General features: G+C 39.2%; 1 protein-coding gene across 1 annotated transcript; it reads right to left on the reverse strand.

Moving 5' to 3' along the window:
• Window positions 1-769: 769 nt before the first annotated feature.
• cacnb2b (calcium channel, voltage-dependent, beta 2b) lies at window positions 770-26799 on the reverse strand. The gene is made up of 13 exons (XM_051069928.1): window positions 26005-26799; window positions 12828-12893; window positions 11295-11417; window positions 10987-11126; window positions 9468-9529; window positions 9342-9367; window positions 8395-8475; window positions 8150-8208; window positions 7935-8044; window positions 6097-6248; window positions 5834-5929; window positions 4857-5030; window positions 770-3164 (listed from the first exon to the last, which is right to left on the reverse strand). The coding sequence occupies exons 1-13, from the start codon at window positions 26020-26022 to the stop codon at window positions 2415-2417; spliced, it is 1857 nt and encodes a 618-aa protein (XP_050925885.1). The 5' UTR covers window positions 26023-26799; the 3' UTR covers window positions 770-2414.
• Window positions 26800-27295: the final 496 nt, after the last annotated feature.

A 27295-nucleotide genomic window follows, 5' to 3' on the forward strand; every position in this document is an offset into this window, starting at 1 on the left:
TTTGAAGTCGAGGTCAATCCTCCTGTCCTTCATGTGGATGAAGTACCCGTGTCTGTCCCAGGGCATATGTGGTTGTGTTGGTGATTTCGGTTAGAGACAAATCTCCATCCTTATCGACTCTGGGAAACAAGCGAGCTAAAGTTAACTGCTCCGTTTGTTTCATTTAGCACTGACTTCCCGATATTTGTTGTGAGGCTAGTGACAATTTCGCAGTTTCTCTCGACATCTCCGGCAACAATTTTGAAGCGATACGACCTATTTTGTCGTTGTTTGTTCCGTGGACGCACACTTCACCTGCGTTTCCTTCCGTAGGTAGACGGTGCATTACTACTTTTGTCCACGCAGACTGGGTGACATTTACTAGCAGTCACATCCCAGAGGGCGCTGTTTCATACAATTAGGATAATTCAGTGAAAAATGAGGACATGAAATGGCCGTAACCGCACGAATTTGTTGTGATTAGGAAAATTATTCCTTTTTTTTTTTCGTTACAGTGAAGCCCGGAAACGAGGAATCAGCTGGTCTGACTTTATTTAAAAAATCTATGCAACTGAACTACTAATGCTCATTAGTCAACGCGTTATATCTTGTTTGTGCAATCTGTACAAAGACCAACATGTAAAAATAAGAACTTGTGGTTTTATTGGTGGTTTTGTATGGGACTATACTTTGCTGGGCACAGAGACTTCTCAAAGTCTTGAGGTCACCATATTCAATGTAAATTCATAATGCTTAGTGTATGTTTGCAACAGATTCTCTTCCTCTCTTGCATCACTACATACCTGTATTACAATTTCATTCTGAAAGGACATGCCAAGGACAACACCAGAGGTCTGTGTAGCAATAAGTGAGGCAAAATGTCACTTAAAACATTTTTTGTTTTACATTTTAATGATTTTCAACAACAGAATGCATATTTGTCAAAATTAACTTCTGAATGCTGTACAAAACAAAAATAACCAAAACAAAAAATACTGAAAGGAACTCGTCGACTCAAAGCAATCATACACAGTAGGTCAAGTTCTACCAGACAGTGCAACAGGCTCTCTGGTTCTCCTTACATTTACCTAACAAGGCAATAATGAAGTATGTACAAATGCATAGAGATTGTATTCAAGCAATATATTTTATCACAAGAAGATGCATAGAGTATCCAGCATATAGCACATGTCAGTGTCACCAAAAGATTATTCATGCTTCCAGACAGAGCAAATGCAAGTCAATAGATATGCTTGAACACCATTTTAAAAAGTAGGAAACAAAGTATGACTTCCCTTTAAAATCATGTAGAAAAATAGTTCAACTTTCAGTACCAATGTTTAAAATAAACCGTTGGCTTCTGAAGATGTGCAACTGATTTTAAATACATGGGGCAGATTAAGATGTGAGACTGAAACACACGTCAGTTGAAACCCCCAACCGTTTTTCGACCATTTGATTTGACAAAACATCCCTTGTGTAACTTCATAGAGACTGAAATCATAAGAACAGATGTTGATTCAATGATTTGACTTTATCCTGTTATCTCAGGATTTTGAGTTAATTATTTGCTAAACTGTTTTGGGCTACAACTAATGATTATTTAATCTGCCTTTCTTGATTAATTAATCATTTAGTATATAAAATGTCAGTAATACTGAAAAAATACACATCATAATGTCTCAAAAGCTAAGGTGGCGTCTTCAGATTGCTTGTTTTGTGCAACAGACTGTCCAAAACCCAAAGATACACAATTATTTTGTTTTTCTCATAATAATTATCCTGTTATCACACCAAAACTATGTTTTTATAATGAGATAACATGAAAACAAACTTGCAATTTAAAATAATAGATCAAATGAAATTATTGCAATGATGTCTCTTCTCACCTTGTATTTTCATGACATTTGCTGGTTCTAGCTTCTCCAATGTGCAGATATACTGTTTTCCTTTATCACATATGATAGTAAACTGAATATCTCTGTGCTTTGGACTTTGGCCAAAACAGGCTGTGAGATATTGTAATTTTTCACTATTTTCTAACATTCTATTGACAAAAAATTAATCAAGAAAACAACTGACAGATTAATTGAAAATAAAAATAATTGATCAATGCAGCCCTATTTAAGAACAGAATATTGCATAAGCGAACTGATACAGTTTAATCTGGAACACTGTTTGTGCAAAAATACAACCACAGCCACGTGAATTAGATGAAAATAATTCAGACTAAAATGTATCCTACAAGTGCTAAGATTCCTTTTAGTGAAGAATAAGAAAGAAGGACAAAGTGTGTGCCTGTGGCAGAGGGTAAAAATGGCAAACAGTATAAGGGGAAATATTTTCTACAAAGATGACACACTCAGCCCTGTCCATTAGTGCATTATAACTTGAGCAGCATAAAACCATGCACCAATCCACAGTAGAAACAACAGTCATGAGTGTATATAAGAATCTCTGTGCCATTGTCTTGTATCTCTGTCTCTATCTCTACCTCGATCCCTATCTCTATCTCTTTCTCTGTCCTTGTGTCTTTCTCTGTCTCTGTCTCTGTCTCTATCTCTATCTCTATCTCTGTCTCTGTCTCTGTCTCTGCCGTGGTGGTGGTAGTTGTGATGGTTGTGTACGGGATAGTGATCCACGTGGTGTGTCCGTGATGGAATATGCTGGTGATGCCTGTGCTGCCGGTTGCGTTCGTTGTGCTCCTGCTCGTAGTCTTCTTCAACGTGTGGCTGGCTGTTCCCACGGTGATGCTGATGGTGGTGGTGGTGATGGTGGTGGTTGCTGTTATGATGGTGGTGGTTATGGCCCCGGTGGTTAAAGCGAACCTCCTCCTCATCATCCTCCGCCACATCTTCCACCTCCTCCTCCCTCTCCTCGGGCAGGTGCCTGCGGGGGAGCCTCTGGCTGTAATCCCTGCTTGACTGCACTTCACCGCCACCGGACGTTTGGCTGTGCTGGGTGTGACTGTGGTGCTCCATCCGGCGGTGGTGGTGGTGATGGTGATGGTGGTGGGTGTGCTGGGGTCTCTTTGGTTCAGTCCTCAGGAGCCGCTCTTCTTCCTCTCTTTGGCCCTCCTCAGGCCTCTGCTCCTGAGCCTGGGCTGAAGGGGGGTCCTGGTCTAGGTGGTTCTCACGGGAACCCTTCCTCTTGGGGGCTGCTGACTTTTTGTTCTTCTGCTCCTCCTGGGACAAAAAAATGCAACAGAATTTCATCTGACTAGTCACACCATGTATGTCCTTCCAATGTGCCCTCAAATGTATGCAAGTACACTTTTGTATTTTCAAGTCCATACACACAAATTCAAATATACACACACACGCACAGCTGCTGTTTTGGAGGCAGCTGGCCCCTATGTGCCTATATTGGCAGTCACACCAGAGGCAATTTGAATATTCTTGGATGATAATACTCAGTTTTATCATGGGGCCTTGGAACACTCAGCGCAGCCTTGTGCAACTGCTCATACAAAGACAGACACACTAGCTGCCTAGGTCCTATGCAACTACTGTTTATTTTCACTATTTCACAATATTATCAATAGTTTTGACTTTTGATTGATTATTTTATTACTAAATGATCTGGTGTGTAAAATGTGAAAAATAACGATAAATCTAAGTTACTGGATAATCTTAAAGGTGTAACACTGTTTCAAGGTTCTCAAGTAATGTCACTGTATTGTTTGTGGAAGCAGGAAGCAGAAAACAAACTAGAATGACTGAGAGCTTACAGGAAGACAAACATGAGGGGTTGTTTTTGTGCCATAAACTGTAAGACTTGCAATGGTAATGGGAACAATGGAAATGTTCTTTGCAGCTTCAGAGTGCAGAATTAGCTATTTAAGTCTGGCAAGAAGTGGATTTTAATGAGGTGGTGGATAGTTTGTCACTGATAAGTGAAAGGAGGGGGAAAAGTTTTAAAGTAAGACAGCTCACACTGTTTTACATATCTATCTATCTATCTATCTATCTATCTATCTATCTATCTATCTATCTATCTATCTATCTATCTATCTATATGTGTGTGTGTGTGTGTGTGTGTGTGTGTGTATATATGTATATATGTTACAATCAGATGTTTGGTCTGACATTTTCTTCTAACTTCCATCAACACTGACACAGTTTGAAGAGTTTGATAACACCTGCTTTGATACAGTTTCTAATGAGTGAAGTCTGACCTATATACTCTGAATGAATCTAAGATCTAATAACAAGTTGTTGCACTGATTTTGACAGATTTCTGTCAAGATATGGTGAGTGGCAAATAAGTTTTAGAAATGCAAGAGTGAGGGCTGCCCATAAACTTACCCCCAAAAGGTATTTTCACAGCATTTCAGCAAGTTACTTCATAGTGAAATTGAAAATGTCCATATATCAGGACACTGTAGCAAAGTGTTCTCTGCCTCCTGGTTTGTTTGTAGAAAGACAATATATTCACGTTCTTTCTAGCTAACTTCTAAAGAAGGTGTTACTGTGTTACTGTAACTCATCTCCATTACTGCAGTGAAATGGTGAAAATGCAGCTACAGTAGAATTGGAAGGTATCTCACTCACCACAGGTAGACCTATCTCATTTCAGCAACTTTCCAGTGGAGTAGGATGAGGAGAAATGAAATGAAAATGTTAGATGAAAAAATGGAAACAAATACAGATGCAGCACACAGTGAAGTTTCTGTCATTAAACATTATTATTTCTTCTGAAATTATTATTTACATGAAAGCAGTTTTTCCACATTCAACAGACTCTCAGTACAGATGAGATGGGTGGGATGAGATGAGATGACAGTATGAAATCTTTGAAAATTATATTCTATTTTAGTAAGTTCTTGTGTATGTAGCTTTTCTCCTGTATACAGTATGTTTCTGTGTTTGATTTACCGTTATTCCTGAAGGATTGGTGGGCAGTGTGTTCCCGGCCAGATGGGCCACTAGTGCATTGGTGGGCTCCATTTCTGGTGGATGAGTGGCTCTCCAGTAGGACTCTAGGTAATCAGCGATGTGCTCACAGGCGTCTGTTAGCTGGTTTTCATCTAGGATGACATCAAACATTTCCTACAGGAAAACAAACAAAAGGGACAAGAATAAGTAAAAGACCAACATTAGGAAATAAGACAAGGACTAACCTGTAACTGAGACAGTGTTTAAAATATTATCTGTGACACAGACAGTGTGGCATAAGTGTGGGTGGAATAAGGAGACATAAGATGACAAGGTCAGACACCCAGGTGAAGAGTGATATGAACATTCAAGACATTTAATAAGGCATCAGAAAGGGATATGCTGAATTTGACTGTGTCCACAACACTAACTCTGACATCTGTATTATGATTAAAAGCAGGGGATCAAAATGTTTTCATTTGGATTTTTCTTATTTTATTCATTTAAATGTTGAATTATATTTTCTGTAAGTTTTGTTTCCCAACATGAAGGTCTAGATGCTGTTTCAAACCCCTCTCGCACCCTCGTTTTTTAAATGATTTTGTTGGTTTAATAGTAATAAAATTCAAATAGACTGTGTCTAAAAATACTAAATCAGCTTTAACAAAATAGAAATCATGCGTAAACTTCTGCTAAATCCCCCAGACTACCAGAAAAATTCTGAGGACATGACCTTACTGTTGTCAACAGTAGCTATGGTTGTTGAGTAGCACCAATTATAAAACTACATTTTTTTCCCTATCTATTACAAGTTTCACATATTTAACTACAGAAACAAAACCAAATGTATAATTCTGGACAGCAACTGAGATATCTAACATAGTATGATAACAATATCAGTCTGCCCACTCATTCATTCAACATCCAGGAACTACCACTCCACCAATGTCACACAGTAACCACTAGATGGCACTCACCGGTGGACACTGGGCAAGCTTGTCTGCTGCCACCAGCTGAACATTGAGATGTTTGGTCTGGGACTTCCCTCTTGTCTTGATCAGTCTGGTCAACACCTACACAGCAGGAGAGACAGATGTTAACATTAGCTGCTGACATTTTACAAGATCCTGACACTTTAGGATTGCACATACAAGTCAGAAGTCAGTCCAGAAGAAGGTATAGTTCACTTTTAGGAAAACATACTTAATCTAGGTCAACAGCACTTTCTGGTGAGGCTTACCTTTGGTGAGGAGATCTTGACATAGACCAGGATTGGGGCCAAGGAAGTCTTAGACACCTGCATAGGGTGGTTGACTGTGTCTGCATCTAGAACTACCAGCTGCAGGCTTCGGGCGAGCTCAAAGATTCGCTCCACCTCCCCCTGGATCTGGGCTGGAAAAGCAGACAGCAAAAGCGCAGTGTCAACACCTAAGGTCCAGGAAACCCAGTTGTGCATCTTTCATTTCTGTGTTTACATTTAAAACAAGACACCATATGTCACAGGTAACTCATGAGGATGTATTTAGATTATTGGTGTATAGCCTTCAAAGGTAACTTTATTTATTAATCATTTACTGTTAATTTATTTGGAACATACACACTTTGCCGTTGCATATCCATGTAAAACAGTGTCATGTAATATATGCTTTTTAAACTTCTTCTGCAATCTTCTGTTTTTCTTTATTTTTTCAATAAAGAAGCAGAAATCAAAAATCTTTTATTTTGAAAGTTAAACCCACAAACAAGTAGTTTGGTTGGAAATAAATAATCAAATTATATGTTGAAAAAGTTCATTCTTGACATCAGAAACAGTAGCTGACAAAATCTTCTCACCACAGGGTCCATTATTTGTTTTTCTGGAACTCTCAGTCTTATCATACAATATTTCTCAACAGAACCTGGAACTTGTGGTGAGATTATTTTGTCAACTAAGTTACATGTTGCTTTTGTATTATAAAGTACATTTGGGAATTTCATCCATTGAGCAAAACAAAAACAAAATAGTCATGTTTCTGCTGCGTGATTTCTAAAACAAACAAGTACACAAACCTGTCAGCAACTCATATGACAAATGGAGAATGGCTCAGAAAACACTTCACAAGATTAGACCGCCTACTTTAATAAGACTATCTGATTAAGTAGTTCATTTGTATGTTCCTGAGTTACTAATCTGTGAAAACAACCAGGATGCGTTGCACTCATGGGAGGAGTAATTTCAAGTCTGGCCACTAGAGGGAGAACAGGACAGCAGGGCATGGAGGAGGCTGTGGCTGTGAATTTAGAGGAAATTTTCACACTCAAATAACAGCAAATTACACCTGACAAATTTGTCAACCCACTAAAACAAATAATCTTGATCCAAGTTCAGTCTAGATTTCAACAGTTGTAAAGACAGCAAGTCAATACCTGTGTACTTTAATTAGGCCTACACATGAAACAGTGTTTGAACAGTGGCTGATATGAGGTAATGAAAGTGAGAAAGGTGGAACATTCAAACACACATGGACTACCAGTGCTTTCAGTCATACATACCGGCAGCATCTGGGATGAGAGCAATGAGAAAGACAAGAGTAGAGAAAACCAAGTAAATCTTATCCCGTTTCTGTTCTATACCCATTCTTTCTTTTTCTAACCAAGGGAGGGATTTAGACCAAACTACTGTCTAATGTCACTGGGGCAAAGATATTCTATTATCATGTAAAATGAGGGTTCATCTTTGCCGTAAAAAATCCTGTGAACATGAACTCCACAGAGTTTCAATAAGATGAAGAAAAAAGAACAGGTCTGATACATTAATTTCACACCTGGGTCAGATAGTATCACTAGCTTGTTTTAACCTAATTAGGGTTCCAAGTGGGTGAGATTTGCCACAAGGGACAATACAACGAGTGCCAGAGGACTAAGACAATTACAAGAAGTTATTTTAGAAATCAATTTAGTGTTGTTTTCTGTGACTGATACAATCTGAATTGTCCTGGTGCGGTAAACGGCAACCGTCTGGCTCGACAAGCAGATAAAAGAGGTGCTAGAGATTATTAGACACGACTACTGGCAGGTTAGGATGATAAAGCCATGTACCTAAATTAGAGCGGGTGTTGGACCGGTCAATTAAGGCCTTTTTGCCAGGGTTGTTGAGGATGGACCGTTTCGCCAGAGAGATGTCCGCTGTGACTCGAGTGATAGTAATTCTGGAGAAGAGACAAAGTAACAAGCATTATTACACAGTGACAATTTTCATCAGGTTTTATTTCCACATAAAAGGTGTGACACAGGAGAATTAAATCAGAACTTACCTGCCTTCAAATCGATGTTTTAAAAAGTCAAATAGTGCTTTTTGCATCATATCTGTAACCTGGAATTGCACAGAAAACATGGCTTTTAAAGAAAATTTTCCCTTTATTCAAATTCAACACAAAATACCAATATTTACTTGAAAAAAGTAGATGAGGGTTCTCAGGTTTACAGCATTTTAGGCCCTTCACAAGCCAAAGAAAAGGTATTAGGAACTAAGATTAGAGTGTGTGTGAAGCAGACTCACCTCTAAGCCCTTCAGTGATGGCCCCATTAGAACCACAGGACGCATTGTAGGCACTACATCATACATAGCCACCTGCTCCCCCTATAGCCATAAAAGACAGATTAAATCAGTATATTACACACAGTATATCTCAAGATGTTCACTGTTCACACTCCAAGCAATATATCACTAAAAGTGTATTAAGTTTTTATTAGACAGCATCAGTCAGTACTCTCCATACACAGTTTTCTGGGATTCTTTGGATCAATCATTTCTTTGCACTTGGTGTCCCAAACAATGTGACTTTGTTAAATGAGCACAAGTTATTTCCAGCAATTTAAAAATGGGAGGGAAATTGATTAAAGGCATTGTTAATATTTCTAGTTGGAACAAACTCTTAACTGAATGTGATTTATGTCTGTAACACGACACACAAAGACCTGTGTGTCACAGCCCAGTCTTTGGTCATTAACACAATACACAGGTGCAGAACTATGAACTGTGACTATCACTGCACTATCAATTAACAAAAAATAAATCAGTCAGTAGCCTACTGTTTTTTTGACCACTGATTAATCATGTCAGTCATTTTTTAGGTAAAAATGCTAAACATCTGGTTCTAGCTCGGTAAACTTCTCAACTATCTTTTGGTTTTGGGCATTTGGTAAGATATAGCAGGCAATGTGAATTCATCATTTCGGACACAGGGGAACTGTAATTAGCACATTTCACTGTTTTCTTGCGTTTTATTGACAAAATGGTTAATTCATTATTCAAGAACAAAGTCAGCAAAAGTTATTTTCATTGCCTGATAAAGCACAGATGTGGAATTAGGTTCAAGAACCATATATGACCACCTGTTGTCACATGACTAAAGTTCCATTCTTAGGTATATTAAAGGTTTTCCACAGCCTGATGTGGAAAATACTTTTTAATGAAAAAATGGAATGAAAGAGGACGCCACTTACCGGTTTCTTTTTCACTTGCTGATTGGCTGTTCACAGAGAAGGATAAGAGAGGTGCCTGATGTTAACTCACGACTTTTTAAAACTGACAACAAAAAATGTTTTTCACACAGTTCAGTCCACGCTGACCTTGTGATGGAGGAGTGTATTTCTTGGAGTTCATATCTTGAGCTGCTTGAGCTGCTGCTTTGCTGAAAAAAAAAGAGAAAAATCCAGAATTAGCTTCACTTTTCATCTTTCTCAGTCATAAACAGGGCCTTATTCACAGTCTAAATTCCAGTGCTTCAGTCATGTTGAAAATAGAGCACTTAATGTCTCTGCAATAAAAAGATTTTGTGCTTTCAGTGTATCTGTATATCTACTTATGAGACACAGTTATATAAAGCTTAGAGAGTAAATCCCTTGAAGTGATTCAGCGCATACAGTTGCCACCAAAGCCAAATTTCCAAGATCCTCTAGATGTGTTTCTGTCAGCCTAACTAGGTCAAGTCAAAATCTGGCAGTGTGTAGTGGATCTTCTTGCCTGCTGCGCTGATTAGAATAAAAACAATCTACTGACTGACCAAAGGATTCCTACTTTTAGATTTTCTATCACATCTCTGAAAGTTCATTTTACACCATGCTGAAATTAATAGAAACCAAAGGCTGTTTGAGGGCAGCCTTTGGTTGAAAGGAAACATATTTAAAGCAACAACAATACATTTCAAATCCTTTATTAAAATTGATGTTTTTGTGTCAGTTGGTTTGTGGTAAGTTGATTAATTTAACATTTGTCAGGGAATACTTAAGGGTCTAAGGACAGAGGTTGTCACTTGAGGCAAAACTGTCTTTTCTGATTTTTAGCTACAAAAAATAAAACTGCCTGGACTTGGACCTCAATGCATGTGTCCTGTATTATCAGAGGCTCTTTCTGAATAAGGCATCAAATGTAATTGTTTATCATTTCAGTTCATACTGAACATAAAAAGACTCAAATAAATGTGAATAAATTACCACAGACTAACACTAACAAAACAACCTGGGATCCAGGTAGTACCCCAGGATAAAGAGTCTCTAGGCAAAATATGATTAAGATGTTGTTTGTATTACACTGCGCCTAGGACTGTGGTTTGCTACCATTTTACATTTGAATCTCTTATCAAACATAATCAGGTTTCATTTTCATATTCATATTAGCTGGTAACAAAATTAAAAATAATTAAAGCTAAAAGATTCATTTTTAATCAGTAAATCCTTTTTGTTGGCTGCAAACAGAAATATAATATACAAAATATTACAGTTTTGAGTGGCAGCCTGAGTAATGTGAAGAATTAAAATTTGATAAGCTTTTTATTTTATTGATATGACAAGAAGCTACGCAGCATATCATTTGAATTTACTTTAACATAATTTAAGTATTTAAAAAAAAAAATATTTATCACTGTTACTCCATTTTTAAATATATTTTCCTCTCTTTCTCTTTTGAATCTTTATATTTTGCTTCTATCTACAGAACTATTCCTGCTGTGACTCTTAACTTAGGTAATCTTAAATGTCCCAGTTAAGATTACTATTGGGGTGACAAGATAAGACACTACAATAGGTTTGTGTGCTGGTATAAAACCCTCCTGTGCTGAATCAAGTGGAAAGAGCAGCAGGATGTACATACTTAGCTAAGGCCTTGGCAGCTTTCCTCGCCTGGACTTCTCTTCTGATGAGAATGGTTTCCAGATTGACTGGACTAGGGATGAAGCCCACCACACCATCCTCTTTCACCGGCCGTCCAATCCACCAGTCATTGTTAAACTTCTGGAAATTAAAATTCAACAAAACAAATCTGTTATCTGTATTCTGAGTGTAAATCTAAGGCTTGATTCCCAGGCATGGTTTTTACTCTGACAACGTTAGGAACTCAATTCAATACTTGTACTGTTGCATTTTATGTCTTAATTGTATTTGCATGTGTTCATTTCAAACCTCTTTGACGTGTAGGAAGTCTCTGGCCTCAAAGGTGATAGCCTGGCCCGGTACAGGGACGTTGTCGTCGTCTGCTGGAGTGTAAGAGAAGTTGCAACGTACGGCGAAAGCCACAGGCTTGTACTAGAGACATAGGACAGGTGTTCAGAACAAAATGTTATTACTAATGGATGTCACAATCACCTTAATCCATACAGTTCATCCACACACACATGCTCACACAAAAAGTAATTTATATTTCACTCAATTTCAATTGATAACAGATTATCATGGATTTGCACATTAAAAACAATCTTTCCAACAAGTACCAGCAAGTAATAATGTATTGGAAAACAGGAGCTGTTGCCATTTTACCACAGAAAAACTTACTGTTTTTAAATATATTGTATGTTTTGCAACACATATAGAAACATACAATCAGCAGTAGGACATTCTGACATTCGCCACAGAGGGAAAAGCAGGTATAGATAGTAAAATTGATGAACTTTGCTTGGCTGCTTCAGTTACAGGTTCCTAGTATTGAACATGCAGGCACAGTCACATGGTCATGGTTTATTGGGACACTTGAATCAAGTAGAGGCATTAGTAACACCTGTGCTTTTCCTGCTATGACAAGTCAAAATGTCTGCTGTGAAAAAATCCAACTGCATCTTCCTCTTTGCTGCACAGTAGCCACTGCATGTGATTGAAAGGCTGTTGGTGCTGTAATCCTATCAGAGTCAAATGTCAGCAGCATGCCGATCAAGCTGCTAATTACTCCACTTTGGAAAGATGAGGCTGTGGGAGAGGCTGTGGGGTCAGTAGGGGACGGGCCGAGTGTGTTTGCCGCCTTAATTACAAAGCACCAGTGGGAAGATATTAAATTTGTGGGGGAGGATTTAATACAATATTCAATGGAACATGTATCAGCTGCAGGTCCCCAGTAGTCCTTCAAGAGGTTTCTTTAGAGGATTGTAAGGGTCCTCTAGGTAGTTAAACACCTATGTGAAATTTTGCATTGATGTGTTAGACAGTGTTCCCCACCACCATCGGCAAAACACAGTTGTGGAACATCATGTTACTAACATGCTTTGGTCCCTTTTCCTTTATTTTGTCCCCCATCTGTAGGTGTAAATATGGGAAGAAGTGGAAGAATTATTTTTAGATTTTTTTAATTAATTTATTTATTTTGACCTAGTGACCTGGTTTGTTACTTAATTTTACTTATTTTGCTGTGTTCCACTAAAAGTAATATAAACAAACTAGCAAAGTATGTAGCACAAGAGACACATCACCGCACAGATGAGCAATAATTGATATCCTTCATTATTATCCTTCTCCAGATGTTGAGCACATAAACAGTTGACAAGAATGAAGACTACAATGACTCATTTTAATAGCAGAATATTGCTCCGCTAATCCAATGTCCTGATGTCTGTGTTTCCTGTCTGTGATGTAATCATGTCCTTGAGAGCAGCCTCTCTGAAAAATGAGTCTGTGAGGGCAGCGGTGGGTCGGGTCGAGTGAGACCATGATGCAACAGTGAGACAGTACCTTGGCCTTCTCCAACTGCACCTGGGCGTTTCTTTCCTCAACGACATCTGAATCCTGACGCTCGCCCTGCGGGAGACAGAAAGAGTAATGAGTAAAGTTTAATCAGTTACACTGGTATTGCAGTGTATTATAGACTGATACAGCACTGTGGTCTATTTGTACTAGTCTGGTAATAAATCAAGTAAATTTCAAGCTCAAATGCTAAATGTTTGATGGTTCCTGCTTCTCAAATGTGAGGAAATTGTATTGTAAACTGTAAAAAAAATATTGGCAGCTCTACATGACTGACTGGGTCAACCACAGTTGGAACCACAGCTTATTTCATCCATTTAATCTCTACTCAACCAGGAAAGCCTTGTTATGACAGAATAGGTCCTGGGCCAGAAAGGCAGTGATAATGTTAAAAAATATTAAAAAATTAAACAGATAACAGAAAATATGTCATAGAATGAGAGTAACATAAATATTGCCAATATAGGAATGATATAAAAGATCACATTGTAGTAAAAAACATAAGGTGGCACCTGAAGCAACCAAAGAATAGTCTGAACCAAAAACGAAAATAAAGAAGACAATTCAAAAACCACCAAACACCGAAGTAAGAGGACTAATGCAATGAGTTTCAAAAGTTATTGTTATTAAGTTATTCCCTTCAGTTTTCTTAACAATTATCTAAGAGTTCTCCAGCAATATAAGGGCTGTACTTGCATAAAGTATGGGGACTTGAATAATAGAGATAAAAACAGATAAGAAAATGAGAGAAAAAAGGAAAGTAGCAGTGACTGGGCTATCTTGACTTCCATACAAGTCCATACTATGTGTGAAGCTCAAACACTGGACTCTACACTTTCCAAAATAAAGCTTGTTAGTGTTCCAAGTTAAATGCTCCCTGCCTGATAAACACCCACATCTCTCAAACTCCATGTCTCCAGTTTGTAACGCCGACTATCTTTTAAAAGTTTGTAGCCCATGCCAAGATGATTTAAGTGAGTCATGTAAGTATTTTCTCAGACTTTACAGAGTTCATCCAGAGTCACAGACAACTGTAAACAGGCCGTGTGTTAGTCCCCATGTAACTAAAAATATAAAATTGGTTGAGTGTCGCTATAAATTCACAGGACGAAACAGTCAAATTTGCAATTAGATTCAAAGCAGAGAGATAAGCACTGATAAAAGCTCCTAGATCTAACTGAGATCCCAGCTTCACATATTTGTTCTCACATTTTTGTATTTAAATTAATATGGTGCTTGAAACTAGTATGGCTAGTAAAAGTGCTTTGGCCTATGGACCTCATGCAAACTGATTCAACGCTTCACCATCACACTTATGACCTAATAACATCTCCTACTCGTACCCTCTCATTTTCTGTTCCTTTTCCCAGAACCCTCCTGCCTTTAACTGTCAAGAAGTGTTGCGGCCTATCCCTCCTGGGATGCTCAGGTTTATGTGCCATGTGTCCCAGAGATTAGATTGTCCCCCTCAAAGACATGGTAATTAATGCCCTCTGTGTCATAGCCAGGAGGTGGCACAGCCCCCCGCGTCAATCTGGCACTCAAGATACACACTTGCATCCCAATGTCACAAATCAGCCTTCTCCGTTGCAGACAGTCTGCTCAGTCTGACGCCTTTTAACAACATAGTGATCCTGAGTCCTTGGTGTGTCAAAGTCAATATGGTCAAATCTAACCTCAAATTGTTTTCACACATGGTGACAGTGGTGTTCTGTGCATACTGATGACATGGAACTTTAATAATAGCTACAGTATTTGATGCTATAGCTCTGTGTTTATTTACATTTCACTGTTTTTCTTCTACTTAATTGTAATGTCTTGTTTTTCCTTCATTCACACATTGGACAATTCGTACAAACGATGCGGGTGTCAGTGTCTTTACCTTGGACATTTGAGCACATGAACAGGAGAGGCCAGGGTTTGAACAACCAACTGTGTGACAGACTGAAAAGTGGATTTCTGACTGAGCAAACTTTTATTGACCTAACATCCTGTAATATTAGAGTCTTTGGCAACAGGAGGACATCAGAGAACAGCTTGCATTTGATATAATGTTAGCGAAACTCGATATACTTGACTAACCTCTGCTGTAACTGAACCTTTTCAGCTTTGTTTCCTAAAAACGATGGTCATATAGACCTAATTTGAATAAGAAAATATGTTTTGTAGGAAACATAATGCTGCCCAGATTGCACTTACCATTTAACATAAAGAGGAAATGATGATGCTGAGTGTCCCTTCAAGTGTCATTGTGTTTCATTTGTTTTCCCTACAGTATCTGTAACCTGGCAACAAAGGCATAATTATTCTTTTTATGGTTGTGTTCCGGCAACTCAAAGCCTAAGAAGGGATGCAATGAGCAAAAACATGATTTCTTCCTAAGATGGATTCTCAGTCATGTGTTTAGTAGCTAATGTATGCCACTGTAGCTCACATATACCTCCTCACAAAATGTAAGAAGCTATGGAGATACCACATAGTAACTGTGGCTGTTTGCATTTTCTCCCACAACTTTCCAGTGCTGTTATAGATAGCTAATAGTGAGGATATTTGCTCATTAAAACACATTGAGCCATTTCTACTGCAGGCCTGGTTACTGTGCTGCTCATTCTCTATTACAGTGAGTGAAAGAACATACCCACAGCTACTGCACAACTGCCACAGATAACAGATGTAATTCATATATGCACATTACCCACCATCAATCTATGTCACCAGGAAAATAAACATATTTAGTATATTTAAAGCAAGAAACAGTCTGATCACTCAAGATAAATCTGTCTAGTGTTGTAGTAGTGCTAACAATAAAATTATGACCCTCAACTATAAAGTAAAACATATAGTGGGTCCGCTTGCATTAAGTATTAACCCAAATGTAGGATTCAGGACATGAACTTCAACCATCCTGACCTTCTACCGAAAACATCTGCGCAAAATAAGAACATCACATTTCCTGGACTGGATGCAACAAACACCGGCAGTGACATAATCCAGACAGCGGTAATGTTTTCACCAAAAACATACTTAGCAAAGCATTAGCATGTTTTGCAGCAGCAAAACATTAAAGAGGCTCATAAGGCAACACTGAGAGAGGATGAATGTCAGTCCAGACTGTGCTCACTGTTCAAACCTCATGCTCAACCACCAGAGAACAATTTCCCTTTGGCTCTCTCTTACCCCTGTCACCCACTCCTATTCTCTACGTTATTCCAAATGAGTGCACACTGCGCTGCCTGACACCAGTGAGACGCTCTGACTTTGACAATGATGGATTATGCAGCATGTCATTACTATAGGCCAATAGTTATGATGGAACTATCTTCAACTTCAAAAGACTCCGCTTTAATAGCCTGTATTATGAAATTAAGTGAGAAGACTGAAGGAGAGTTGGAGGAAGGAGGGCGGAGGGTGAGAGGCAGTGGTGGTGAGGGTGGTGAGAGAAAAAAAAGAGAATGTACTGGGAATGTGAAGAGAGGATACATCGTTGAATGAAGAGAGAAGAAACAACTGTGTGATCAGACAGAATGTGAAGCAAATTTTCGAGGCGGTACAACAAAGTCAATGGAAATCCATGTTTAGCAGTGAATTAGCCTGGGGCGGCTCGAGCTGATGCAAAGACACATTTGTGTGAGTTGAAAATGTTTCAGTTTGACTGAAAAATTCACACTTTTCTCCTTGTGTTTTTCTGCTGAGTTCTGAGTTCAGTTGGCTGAGATGAACACAAACACACAGGCACTCTCCAGCAGACACGGTTGGTGGTACATCTGTTGTTAGCTGGCTTAGAGCTAAACTCTGCACAATGGGTACACTGGCTGTTTGGGGCGAATCAAGACGGACTGCACAAAGAGACCGGTGGTTAAATGTGTGTAAATGATGTAAGGCAAAAAGGAACTTTTGTTTCTTTAAGAATATACAATCATGCTAGTGAGGTTGTACTTAGGCACAGCAGTGTTTTGAGCTGATGTCAGCATGCTAATGTTAAACAGGTGTAATGTGCACAAGCCCAAAAATAACATTCCTTAAATAAAAAGTTTAGTTCTTCAACCCTTTGAATTACAGTCATAAAACCTGGTCGCCTTTGAAGGATAAGTCATCCCTGATTATAAGACGTACTGAACACAAGTTATGTAAGAACAAACATAGAAATGTAAGTGTTTCTGCCTTGTCTATTTTTTTCTTCAAAACTGTCAAATTAAGTATAATTTGTCAAGGTTGTGTGAAGATGGAGTACGGTACAGACAAAAACAAACCTATAGTGGCACAACCAAGGCCAAACCATCCCATGGGTGGCACCATGTATTTTACTGAGTCAGGGAAAAAAAAGCACAGAAAGATAAAGTGAAATAAATTTAAGATAAATTACTGGTCTGTCCTTAAAATATTTGAAAAACTGAAAAAATCCATTGACCTTGGATGCAAATAAGGCCTCAAATAATGTGACAAAAGAAGGATGAGGACATGATGTGTTAACAAGGTGAGACAGTGTTGGTAATTAGAGAATACAGAGAGGAATGAGGATGCAGCGGAGACAATGTCGAGACAGAGAATTCAACATGACGTGGAGAGAATAAGAGCAGAGGAGGAGGAAGTAAATCTCCCTGGGGCAGAATTATGCCCAGGCATGGGTTTTTGTTTACCCATGACTGGTGTAGACATCTGTTCGCACAGCACCCGCCTCTCCTGTGAGCCAATGTCACCCAGCCAATAGAACAAAACGCCCCCGTTGAATTATTAAACAATGTTGAGCTCGCTACTGCAGGTGACTTAGAGATGTGTCCCGTCTGGGAGAAAGGGAGCAAAAATGAGGGAATTACATGAATTATTGATCAGATTTTTACCCGAGGAAAAAGTCATACCTTACTTTAGGGTACAGTATGAAATTGTTATTCATATTTTAACTATTTGTTTTAGTGTGGGCTGTCTGGCCATCTCAGTGGTCTATAGCATACACATCTACACCGTCTTTTACTGAAATTTTTAAAAAGCCAATGACTTTCTTCATACTAATGTTTGTATAACTGTCTTATCTCTTTATTCCAGCATGTGTGTTGAAGCAGTTTATATATTTAAATAACTCCAAGCCTCAGTTTGGAACTCAGGCTATTTTCCATTATAAATCATTATCATGAGCATTCATTTCTCAGACTTTAAAGCTGAGAAGATTAGTCAATTAATTGATGAGTCAACTGACCTAAAATTAACCTGTGGATATGTCACATATTAACTGGCTCTAGCTTCTCAAAAATAAAGATTTGATGCTTTTCCTCTGAGATATTTGAAAGAAATCTTGCAATGGCTGCTGGTTGGAAAAAACAAGCATTCTGAATACATCACCCACAATCCAATTTGGTTTGGGCATTTTCCAATGTTTTTTTGTACTTAACTGACATTTATAGACAAGATGATGAATCAAGAAAATACCTGGCAGATGAAACTAGCTATTTATTGACCAATAATACAGAGAATCTCTGACCTACACAGTGTTTTCTCTCTCTTATATCCACATCATGCCATATCCTTTATAGATGTCTACGGCTGCTCTAAGTTGAATCTTCTATTTCAGCCTCTTTTTTTTTTTTCAAAATCTCCACCCCACTCCTTCACTCATCCCTCCATCTCCATCTCTTCACCTTCCCTCCCTGTTGCAGAGCCATCCCAGCCCATTAGTGTGATTACGTGGCTTAGAGGGTGGGCAAAGGTAGGTGGAGGACAAGGATGTTTGCGAACAAGTGAAGGCATGTGCTCTCGTGCGCTACCTGAAGGTGACTCCTTTCCCGCTCAAAAGCGTTTACACAGCTCTTTTGGCACGTGCCAGGGGAGTACATTAGGAAAGGAGCGTCTGATTGGGGAGATGGACTCCATTCCCTAAACTGGAATAATCAGAGCCATCGAGTCGCCAGGAGCCAGCTGGCTGGCCCGGGGCACTGCGATTCCCCAGAGGACAAACTCTGAGCTAGGTCTTAAAGAAAAGCTGAGACACAATCTGTGTTCACCTTAAAGACATTTACTGTAGTTTATCCAAATTTTTCATACTTACCTCTTTATTGTTTGATTTGAGAAAATATGAGTTCCCTCTCCAAATTTATAATACTACTGAAAAATGTATGAATGAAGGACAACATTCTCGTGTGCAAAAATGAAACAAAGTAAACTTTCCAATGTATGCTTCACACCGAAGAAATTTAAGAAATAACCTGCAACACAAAATACTGACACTGAGGACAAAAGAAGCAGAGACCCATGTTCAAACACATGACATAAAGCACTGGAGAAACCTTCATATTACAATCACACGTTCTGAATACTCCTTCATTTCAGTATTAGACATTGTATTAAAACTGTGTGTGAAACTGTGGAGCTGTGAAACTTAACCCAATACACATTTGCCGGAACCAACCACTTAGTCTGCATCCTCGAGGGCTTTTATCTTGTGAAACTGAAACATACTGTTAAAAAACTCAATAAAGTATAAATCTCACCTTTGAGTGGTTCGCCCAGTGTTGTTTGTCAAGTGAGAAACAGACTCATCACTGCTCTTTTGGCTGATTGAGTTGGAGAAGAAACACCCACTGAGACCTCAAGTCTGTAGCTGAAGTAAGTGTTTTACCCTACCAGTCTTGGGGCTTAATACTGAGCACATTACAATTAAGTATAAACCCAAAGGTAGGACACCAGAATAGGATCAAGAACTGCACTCAAAAACAGTAAAGATTTATGCTTTTTCAAGCAGATTGTTTCTGTTTCACAAATCAGACTTCAAGGATGAGACTAACTAATGCACATCTGGTAAACAATTCACCTCAGAGTAGTGCAAAGCCACTTCCTTTAGCTTTTCAGTGAGAAGAATCTGAGACTGTCTCCCACACAGAGGATAAGATGATGAGGACTAAGTTAGGCATTATGTTACACTCACAGGCAAGCAACACAAGAGTATGACACAGAATCTGAACAAATTCTGATCTTAGCCATGCCCTTTTATCTAAACCACCAAATGTCTGTTGAAATACAGCACAACTGAACCAGAGACAATAACTAAAGGGTGGTTCAGATAATAATGAATTAACTGTGCATTTGTTTACAGCTTATCTGGGTATGTGACCGCTGGTTTTGCTTGCTACACTGATCTAAACTGTAATGCCACTGTCTGTCTCAGGTTGTTGCTGATCTCAGCCATTAAGCTGATGAATAAAATATCATCATAATGTAAAGGAACAAAAAATAACACCCAGGTTGTAAAAATCCAAAACTGCACTTTAATGGCATCCATTTTATGACATTATTTGCAGTTTTAAAGGGCATTTAATGTAAAGTGGAGAGCTGTGACAGTGATGAACCATGAAAGGCCTCATCAAATCATCCATCCATCCATCCATCCATCTATCCTCATTCCTCTCCATGCTTGGCACAAATTATCCATTGCAGCAGACAGTGTGCACTTGTGTCACTAAAGATACCATTCCCACTGCACGCTCCCTCAACAAATGGAGAGTCGTTTCCATGGCAACCATTGAGAGAAATATGCCACCTAAGCATAAATGACTCCCACTGATGAAAATACTTAAACTTACATGCTGTGATCCTCAGAGAAATATACATAAGAAAAAAAAAAAGATCTCATCCTCCACATCTCCAGCTCTAATTCTACAGCTTCAAGCGTTCAGTGAAATCCAATTCATCCTAGATAACAATAATTAAATAAGCTGTAATCGAGCAGTACATCTAAATCAGTGGGAGATCCATTGAAGGGCTATTGAACTGGACAGTTAGATCTCCATAGAGAACGTCAGTATAATTAGGTCAGCTTGGCAGCGTCCAATGTCACTGCTACTGTACCTCTCACAGATGAGGATGTCAAACATCTAACGGCAAGTCGGTTATATGCTCGTCACGTAAATGAATGAACACACACACACAGTCATGTGTTTTCTCATTCACAAGTTGACTGAGACACACACGCGCGTTCGTGAATAAATGGCATACATAAGCATTTTATGACAACACCACAGGAACAGGAAGGAAGATGATCTAATAATACAGTAGCAGCAGATTCTTAGTTACCCTGCACAGTATGTGCATCTTTCTCACACAGCTCACACTGATCGAGCATCAGCAAGCATCAGAGAGTCCACGTGGAAGCAGCAGTTTTGAGGTGAACTATGTGAACGTACAGCTCCACAGTGACGGAGAGAGCAGGGTTCAGCACACTGTTGATGAGATGAAGGGTGGGTGGCACACCACAGTGTGTGTGTGTCTTTGTGTGTGTCTTTGTGTGTGTTTGTGTCTGCTTGCTTTAGTGGGCAGTGTTAGTGTGATTGTTTGCACTGGGAGATGCAGGGTATGTGTGTGTGCTCCCTGCTGCTCTCTGCTCCTTACTGGCTGCTCCCCAGGTGCTGCTATTATCTCATTTGTAGCTATGAAAAGACAACTAGGGTGAAGAGTTTCCACATCGCCATGCAGCAGCTCCAGCATGAGCAGATCTGTGAAGCCTTCAGTCGAGTGTCTATACACTAAAAATCTGTACTTTCGACAAAGTAAGCAAACTCAGGATTTACAAGAGACTAGGTAGTATGATGCTATCAGACAGACGGACAACCTGATAACATAATGTCTGCAGCCACAGCTGCCACCAGCACAAAGGCATGAAAAGGTGTCAGGGAGAATACACACCAGAGTAAATCCTGAATAAATGCCCTCAGAGATGTACAGATAACAGACCAGCCTGCATCCAGCTCTCTGTCCTCCATGTTGGCTATGCAGCAAATGAACAGGATTTTAATTTCCCAAACTATGGTTGCTAAAATAACTCCTCCCATTTGCAACTTTGTTGGAGAGTAGCCTGTGTGGTATTTTCAGTAAGTCGCAAGTACTGCTGTTTGACCTGTATGACATGAATCTGAGACCAAGTGTGACAGCTGGTAGCAAAATATCTTTCTAGTGTAGCAGATCAAATTAGTTCTACTGGCTTTGGCTGACAAAGTATTGCAGTAGACTGTTGGTGAATTCGTCCTCATCATCATTTTTATCTTCTGAAGATCACAATTATAACATCTTCATATGCAGTATGTCAGGATATTCTAGCTGATCTGTAGATACATCCATGGGCAGAAGACTAATAAGCTTCATTAAAACCTTGCTGGTGAGCCTCAGTGGATAAAGTCATGCATCAGAAAGGACAAAACCACTGCCTGCTTTCCCTTTACTACAGTTCATTGTTGTCTGTAGAGGAGGTCACTATTCTAATTGTGACTAATTTCCTGTCTGCCCTCCAATGAGCTGCTGGCACTGAGCCCAGGTGTTCGAAAAATCCTCATTTTCGCCTAGAAATATTTTCTTGTGTTGGCCCTCTCTGTAGCTGAGGAACAGTGAAATTGTATTGTATAACTCCAATCCCTCTACATTTAGCTTCTGCTCATTTACTCATATTATGTTTTTCCAGTGATGACTTCTTTGCTACTTTATCTCTTGGCCATTATCAGCCCATTCATTTGCATGCGCTGCGTGTCCCAATTTGGTTTTCTCCAAGCTCTGTCTAATCAGTTGCTTTGCATCATCTGTCTGAAGGAGACTGGCTTTATGCCCTCAGCCTGATGCTACCATAGAGCAGATATGGCCAGGCTGGCACCGCCACCTTTACTTTGGCCTCAGCTTCCATCTGTGGAGTTAAAGGCTGCATCACGGCCTTTTAGATCTCCAATTATAGATCAAAAGGTCCAGCAAATCTGTACTGCACTAAAAGTAATATTATTTATTAATTTATTACTGATGTTTCCAATTTGTGGTTACAAATTTAAGGAGAGTTTATAAGTGGCGACTACTTCACTTAATTGACTGTTAGCTAAGCCCAGTTGCAACACATCTAGCTTTCCGTTCTCACGCAACACATGTATTTTACATTGATATCTGTAGCAAATTTACCACTCAAAATTAGACAAAAGCAGACCTTTCATTTCTAGCCAACGACCATGGATTTTGTGAGCTGAAACTTGTGTTGCAGATTTCATCAGCTGTGGTCATCCAGTTAGTTTAGCTACAACTTTAGCTTCATGAGTTGGTTAGTTTTGTCTCTGGCTGACTCTTCAATGTTTCAAGCTGACTCGTATGAAAACAAGAAGCCAACACAAGGGGTCTAAAAATATACGGTTGATAGCATCATACACGATATTGCACTGAAACCGAGGCTAAAGTCCTGTTTAGCTGCTTAGCATACAGTCTTAGGCAAACAACACAGATTATATTTATGCTTTTAAACAGTATATTTCATTTTTAAGGTTAGGGGAAAAGGTCCAAGGAACAATGTTTGGCTGCAGTTGTTGAAGTGTAAACTTCCCCAAATCCAAAAGAGCAGTATGGATGTGGTAACATTAGCTAAACTCTAATCTGTGACCTGCTTCAACACAGTGGGAAAATTCTACACACTGGATGTAATAGTTGTTAACAAAGGTTTTTTTTTTTTTTAATGTAACCTGTGCCCCACATAATAATATTGTGTGAAATGCTGCAGAAATAACACCAGATTACTACTGTAGGTAAGCTAGTTAGCCATGCATGCTAACATCTTTCATTAGAGCAGAAACATGCTGTTTCATCAAATTCTTATGTCCGTATTTTGGTTTTGTATATATTTTTTGGGGAAGGCAAAAAATACCATCAACACCCTTTATATATGGAGAGCACTGCTTTAGTACTCTTGGTTGTTGAGGTATTATTGAACAATTCAGGAGACAGGTTCAGTGAAGAGTCAATACCTTTTTGATCCTTTCCTTGTAATGTGGGTTCAGGACTTAACCTGAATGTAAAAGTAATAATAGAGGAGGGAGATAACATCAGTAACCATTTCCATATCAATTTGCAGTTAATGACTACTCATTCATAACATTTAATACTGTATTAAATAATCTGCATATTTAAAGGAAAATCAAAAAGAAAAAGATTAGTCTCAAAGAAAAGCAGAACCAAGAGTAAATTGGAAAAAAAATCATTATGGAAAGAAAAAGCAATGTGTATCTGGGCTCCCTCTTTCTCTCTCTCTGGGTCATGATTGTCTCTGAGTAAGGAGATTAAGATAGCATGCGTCAATCCAGGATTTAGAGAGAGAGAGACAAATACAAACTCCTCACAGACAGCCAACACTGCTGCTTGGACTGCATGTGCTCTAGCTCCCTGACAGTCATCAGATAGCAATACAATAGCTGCATTAATATCATTTATACAACATAATTCGCGGCTTGCTTGGCTCCTGTAAAAGATACGTTTCATCTATAGTTCATGGCAAGTCTCTCCACTCTCCTGCGCTGCACAGTGTTGTGATGCAACATGATTAGAGCTGGTGTGAGGACGGGTGTGTGCGTGTGCAGGGATTATAAAAAAGCATTTTGCCAACCATTCCTGTTATGATCTTTTTTCACTTTTTGTACTGAGGCAATTATTAAACCATTATTATCACTGCAACTGTCACCTCTATCACTCCCCTGCAGTATGAAAAAATGCTGAACAGATTTTTGTCAGATTAAACACAGAAAAGTAAGATACTGAGTAAGGGGACAATAAAACAACACAATCATAAACTTAGGAACAGTCTTAATCTCAAAAGAAACAGCTCTTTCAGGTCTTCTTCTGGAACTTTCCAGACAGCTCCAGCACCTTATTGCTCCACTTCCTGCCCGGAAGAGGAGCAGGTATCTGGATGTAATGCCTGAGTAAGAGGCTTTTCCTATTATGGGTAACAAGTAGTGGGCCAACACTATACTAGCAAACTGAAATCCATGACAGTAGGCCATACATATATTTCCTCAAGCTCTGGTTAAATTGAGATGTCTATCATGTTCATTCATTCATTTGGAGGTATATGTCTGATCACCTGGCAGATCTAGCCTCAATATTAGCTCTCCTTTTTTCCATTTAGGTCTCCTCCAACACTTGAGGACAATATCTTGGGCTTTAGCTACTAAAAGCTCAATTATGCTTACCAGTTAGTCTTATTTGCCTTCTGTTTAGGTAGCTTACACTGGGTTTTTACAGCCTTTTTGCAGTGAAATCAAACCAAATTAGTTAAGTTGCAGTCTTGAAAAAAACAAAACAATAAGCTGAAAAACATTACTATAAACATTTAGCTTATAGCCTTATCGTTTATTAGTGTACAGTTTCCCAAGTTGAGTCTCGATCTCCTCTACACATAAAGATACAAGTTTTTTGAGTTTCTCTTAATTTTTTTCACACACACATCTTATATTTCCATATAAAATAATATCAAATAACATCAATATGGACAAATATATGCTGATAAAACGTGTTAGTTTCAGTTCACCTTAGTCCAAATTAAAGGACATGACTTTATTTCCGGCTACCATCTTTGTCTGTTGTGCAGCAGACAGACTTTTTTTCATCCAGATGGTTGAACAGTCTTTAAGGATTCTGGAAATACCCCAGAACAGCAGTAAGTGCTGTTTAACAACCCTCTGGGTTTTTCAGAGACTGACAGGTGGATGTTAGCTCAGTGACTTGAATGTAATGGTTGTACATGAGAAGCACAGAGGGCTGGTTTTCCTCACTAAAATACTCTCACTTGCACATAGAATTACTATTGGTTCTCCAACTTTAAAGCACTCTTTTTCAAGCTTTTCCAAAGTTACAATAATATCATAACTGCTCTACTGATTTAATAAAGATGTATTTCAGGAAATCGTCCAGTACAGCACGTGGAAGAGAAACCCAACAACATTTCCTACTGCTATAATGCAAAACCTCCATCATACATGGAGTAAAAATAAGGCCAAATGTGCACAGCTTAATTTCCTGCGACTTGAACACAACATATCACACCAAGTTCACAGCAGGTCCAGGAGTCCTGAGTGAAAAAAAACTGGCAAGAAAAGAGATTTACTCCATCTGATCTTTACAGGTCATTGGTTATGCAACTCTCCCTGAATCCTGTGGTGTTCAGTTGAACACATGACATGATACATGCATGTGGATATGTGTCTCTATCTGCCCCTGCGCACTGTGACTGTTTTAGTGAGTGCAATGATGTGGAAAGGCCTCACACAAGGATTAACGCCCAGTGCAACAGATGGTGCATTCTCCTACCCTTCCTGTTCAGCACAGGCACGCACGCACGCACACACACACACACACACACACACACACACAAGAATCTTGCATATTTTACCTTTTTCTTGGGCGGCATGGTGATAAAAGCAGTTCACTGGTGTTATTCCACGGTTGCAACGACCTGTTTAAATTATCGTTCACCTGGCTCCAGTATATGGGACACGGACACGTATGCCATGAGACTGGGTTTACCTCTAACACAGGTGGACGTATCCGAGGATGCTGTTAAAATCTTACAAAAACGCCGCTCCTTAACGCGCGGTTTCGTGCGTAAAGGTGGGCTATCTCCCAAGCAACCGCGACGCGCAGGACACCGCCGGAGACACGGATGTGTTGCGTGAGGGGTCTCACTTAAGTCTGTATAGTGAGTTGAGTGTTGTTACCCTTTCCCGAGTCCTAGGGGTATTAAAGGCTTATTTCTCGGCGCGGCATCTGTTGTGCCGCACACCGCTCACGCTGACCTCAAGCTCCGAAGAAGGTGTCCAACCCGTCCACCGCCGCTCACGACTGTTAAATAACGCAAAATGAGGAATGTCTCATTAATGTTGTTGACCAGAGTTGGTTGGCTCCGTCCTCTTCGCGGGTGCTTCCTGATTAGTGTGTGTGTGTGTGTGTGTGTGTGTGTGTATCCAAACAACTTCCCAGGGTTTGGCTGCACAAATGGGAGTATTATAATGGCCTGGCTCCAAAATAGAAAGATGAAATTAAAAAGCTAGCAGTGCGTAATTCCTTTGTGTGCCCGATTTACAGCATAAACTACAACTGCAGACAAACCCGAGCATTCATCATCCAGAGAGCTCAATCATGATATTCTCTCACCACATTGGTTCAGTGTCATTATGTCACTACTTAAAACTTCTGGACTCGCCAAGTATCAGCCACACACGCACACACAGAGGCTGCCCTCATCGCTGATTTTCCTCTTGTGCCCTCAAGTTACCCCAGGCTGTGTGGGGTTGCTTACATCTGTGGGGCCAAAAGATATTTCTGGCTTTTATGATTCTTTTTCTTTTCTATAAAACAGTGGATTCCTTCACTTTTTCAGGCAAATAAAAAAACTCAAATAATAATAAAAATCAGTCAATTGTATTGTATGGCAAAACTGTTAAAACTGCTCACAAACATGTCCACACTAACCTGTGAGGAGGGGTCACAAGACAAGGCAGTGGTTACAAGTGAAAAAGCAGATTTACTCAAGTACTGAAGGAAGTTTAATTTTAATTATAGCCACCTAATGATTAAGTTTTTAGGTAAATATGTGATAAACTTGGATAATATTAAGTATTTCCATACATTAACTACCCCAAAGTATACAGTATTAGACTGCTAATATACACTCGGACCAGCTA

Source organism: Lates calcarifer, linkage group LG4, assembly GCF_001640805.2.
Source record: "Lates calcarifer isolate ASB-BC8 linkage group LG4, TLL_Latcal_v3, whole genome shotgun sequence".
NCBI lineage: Eukaryota > Metazoa > Chordata > Actinopteri > Centropomidae > Lates > Lates calcarifer.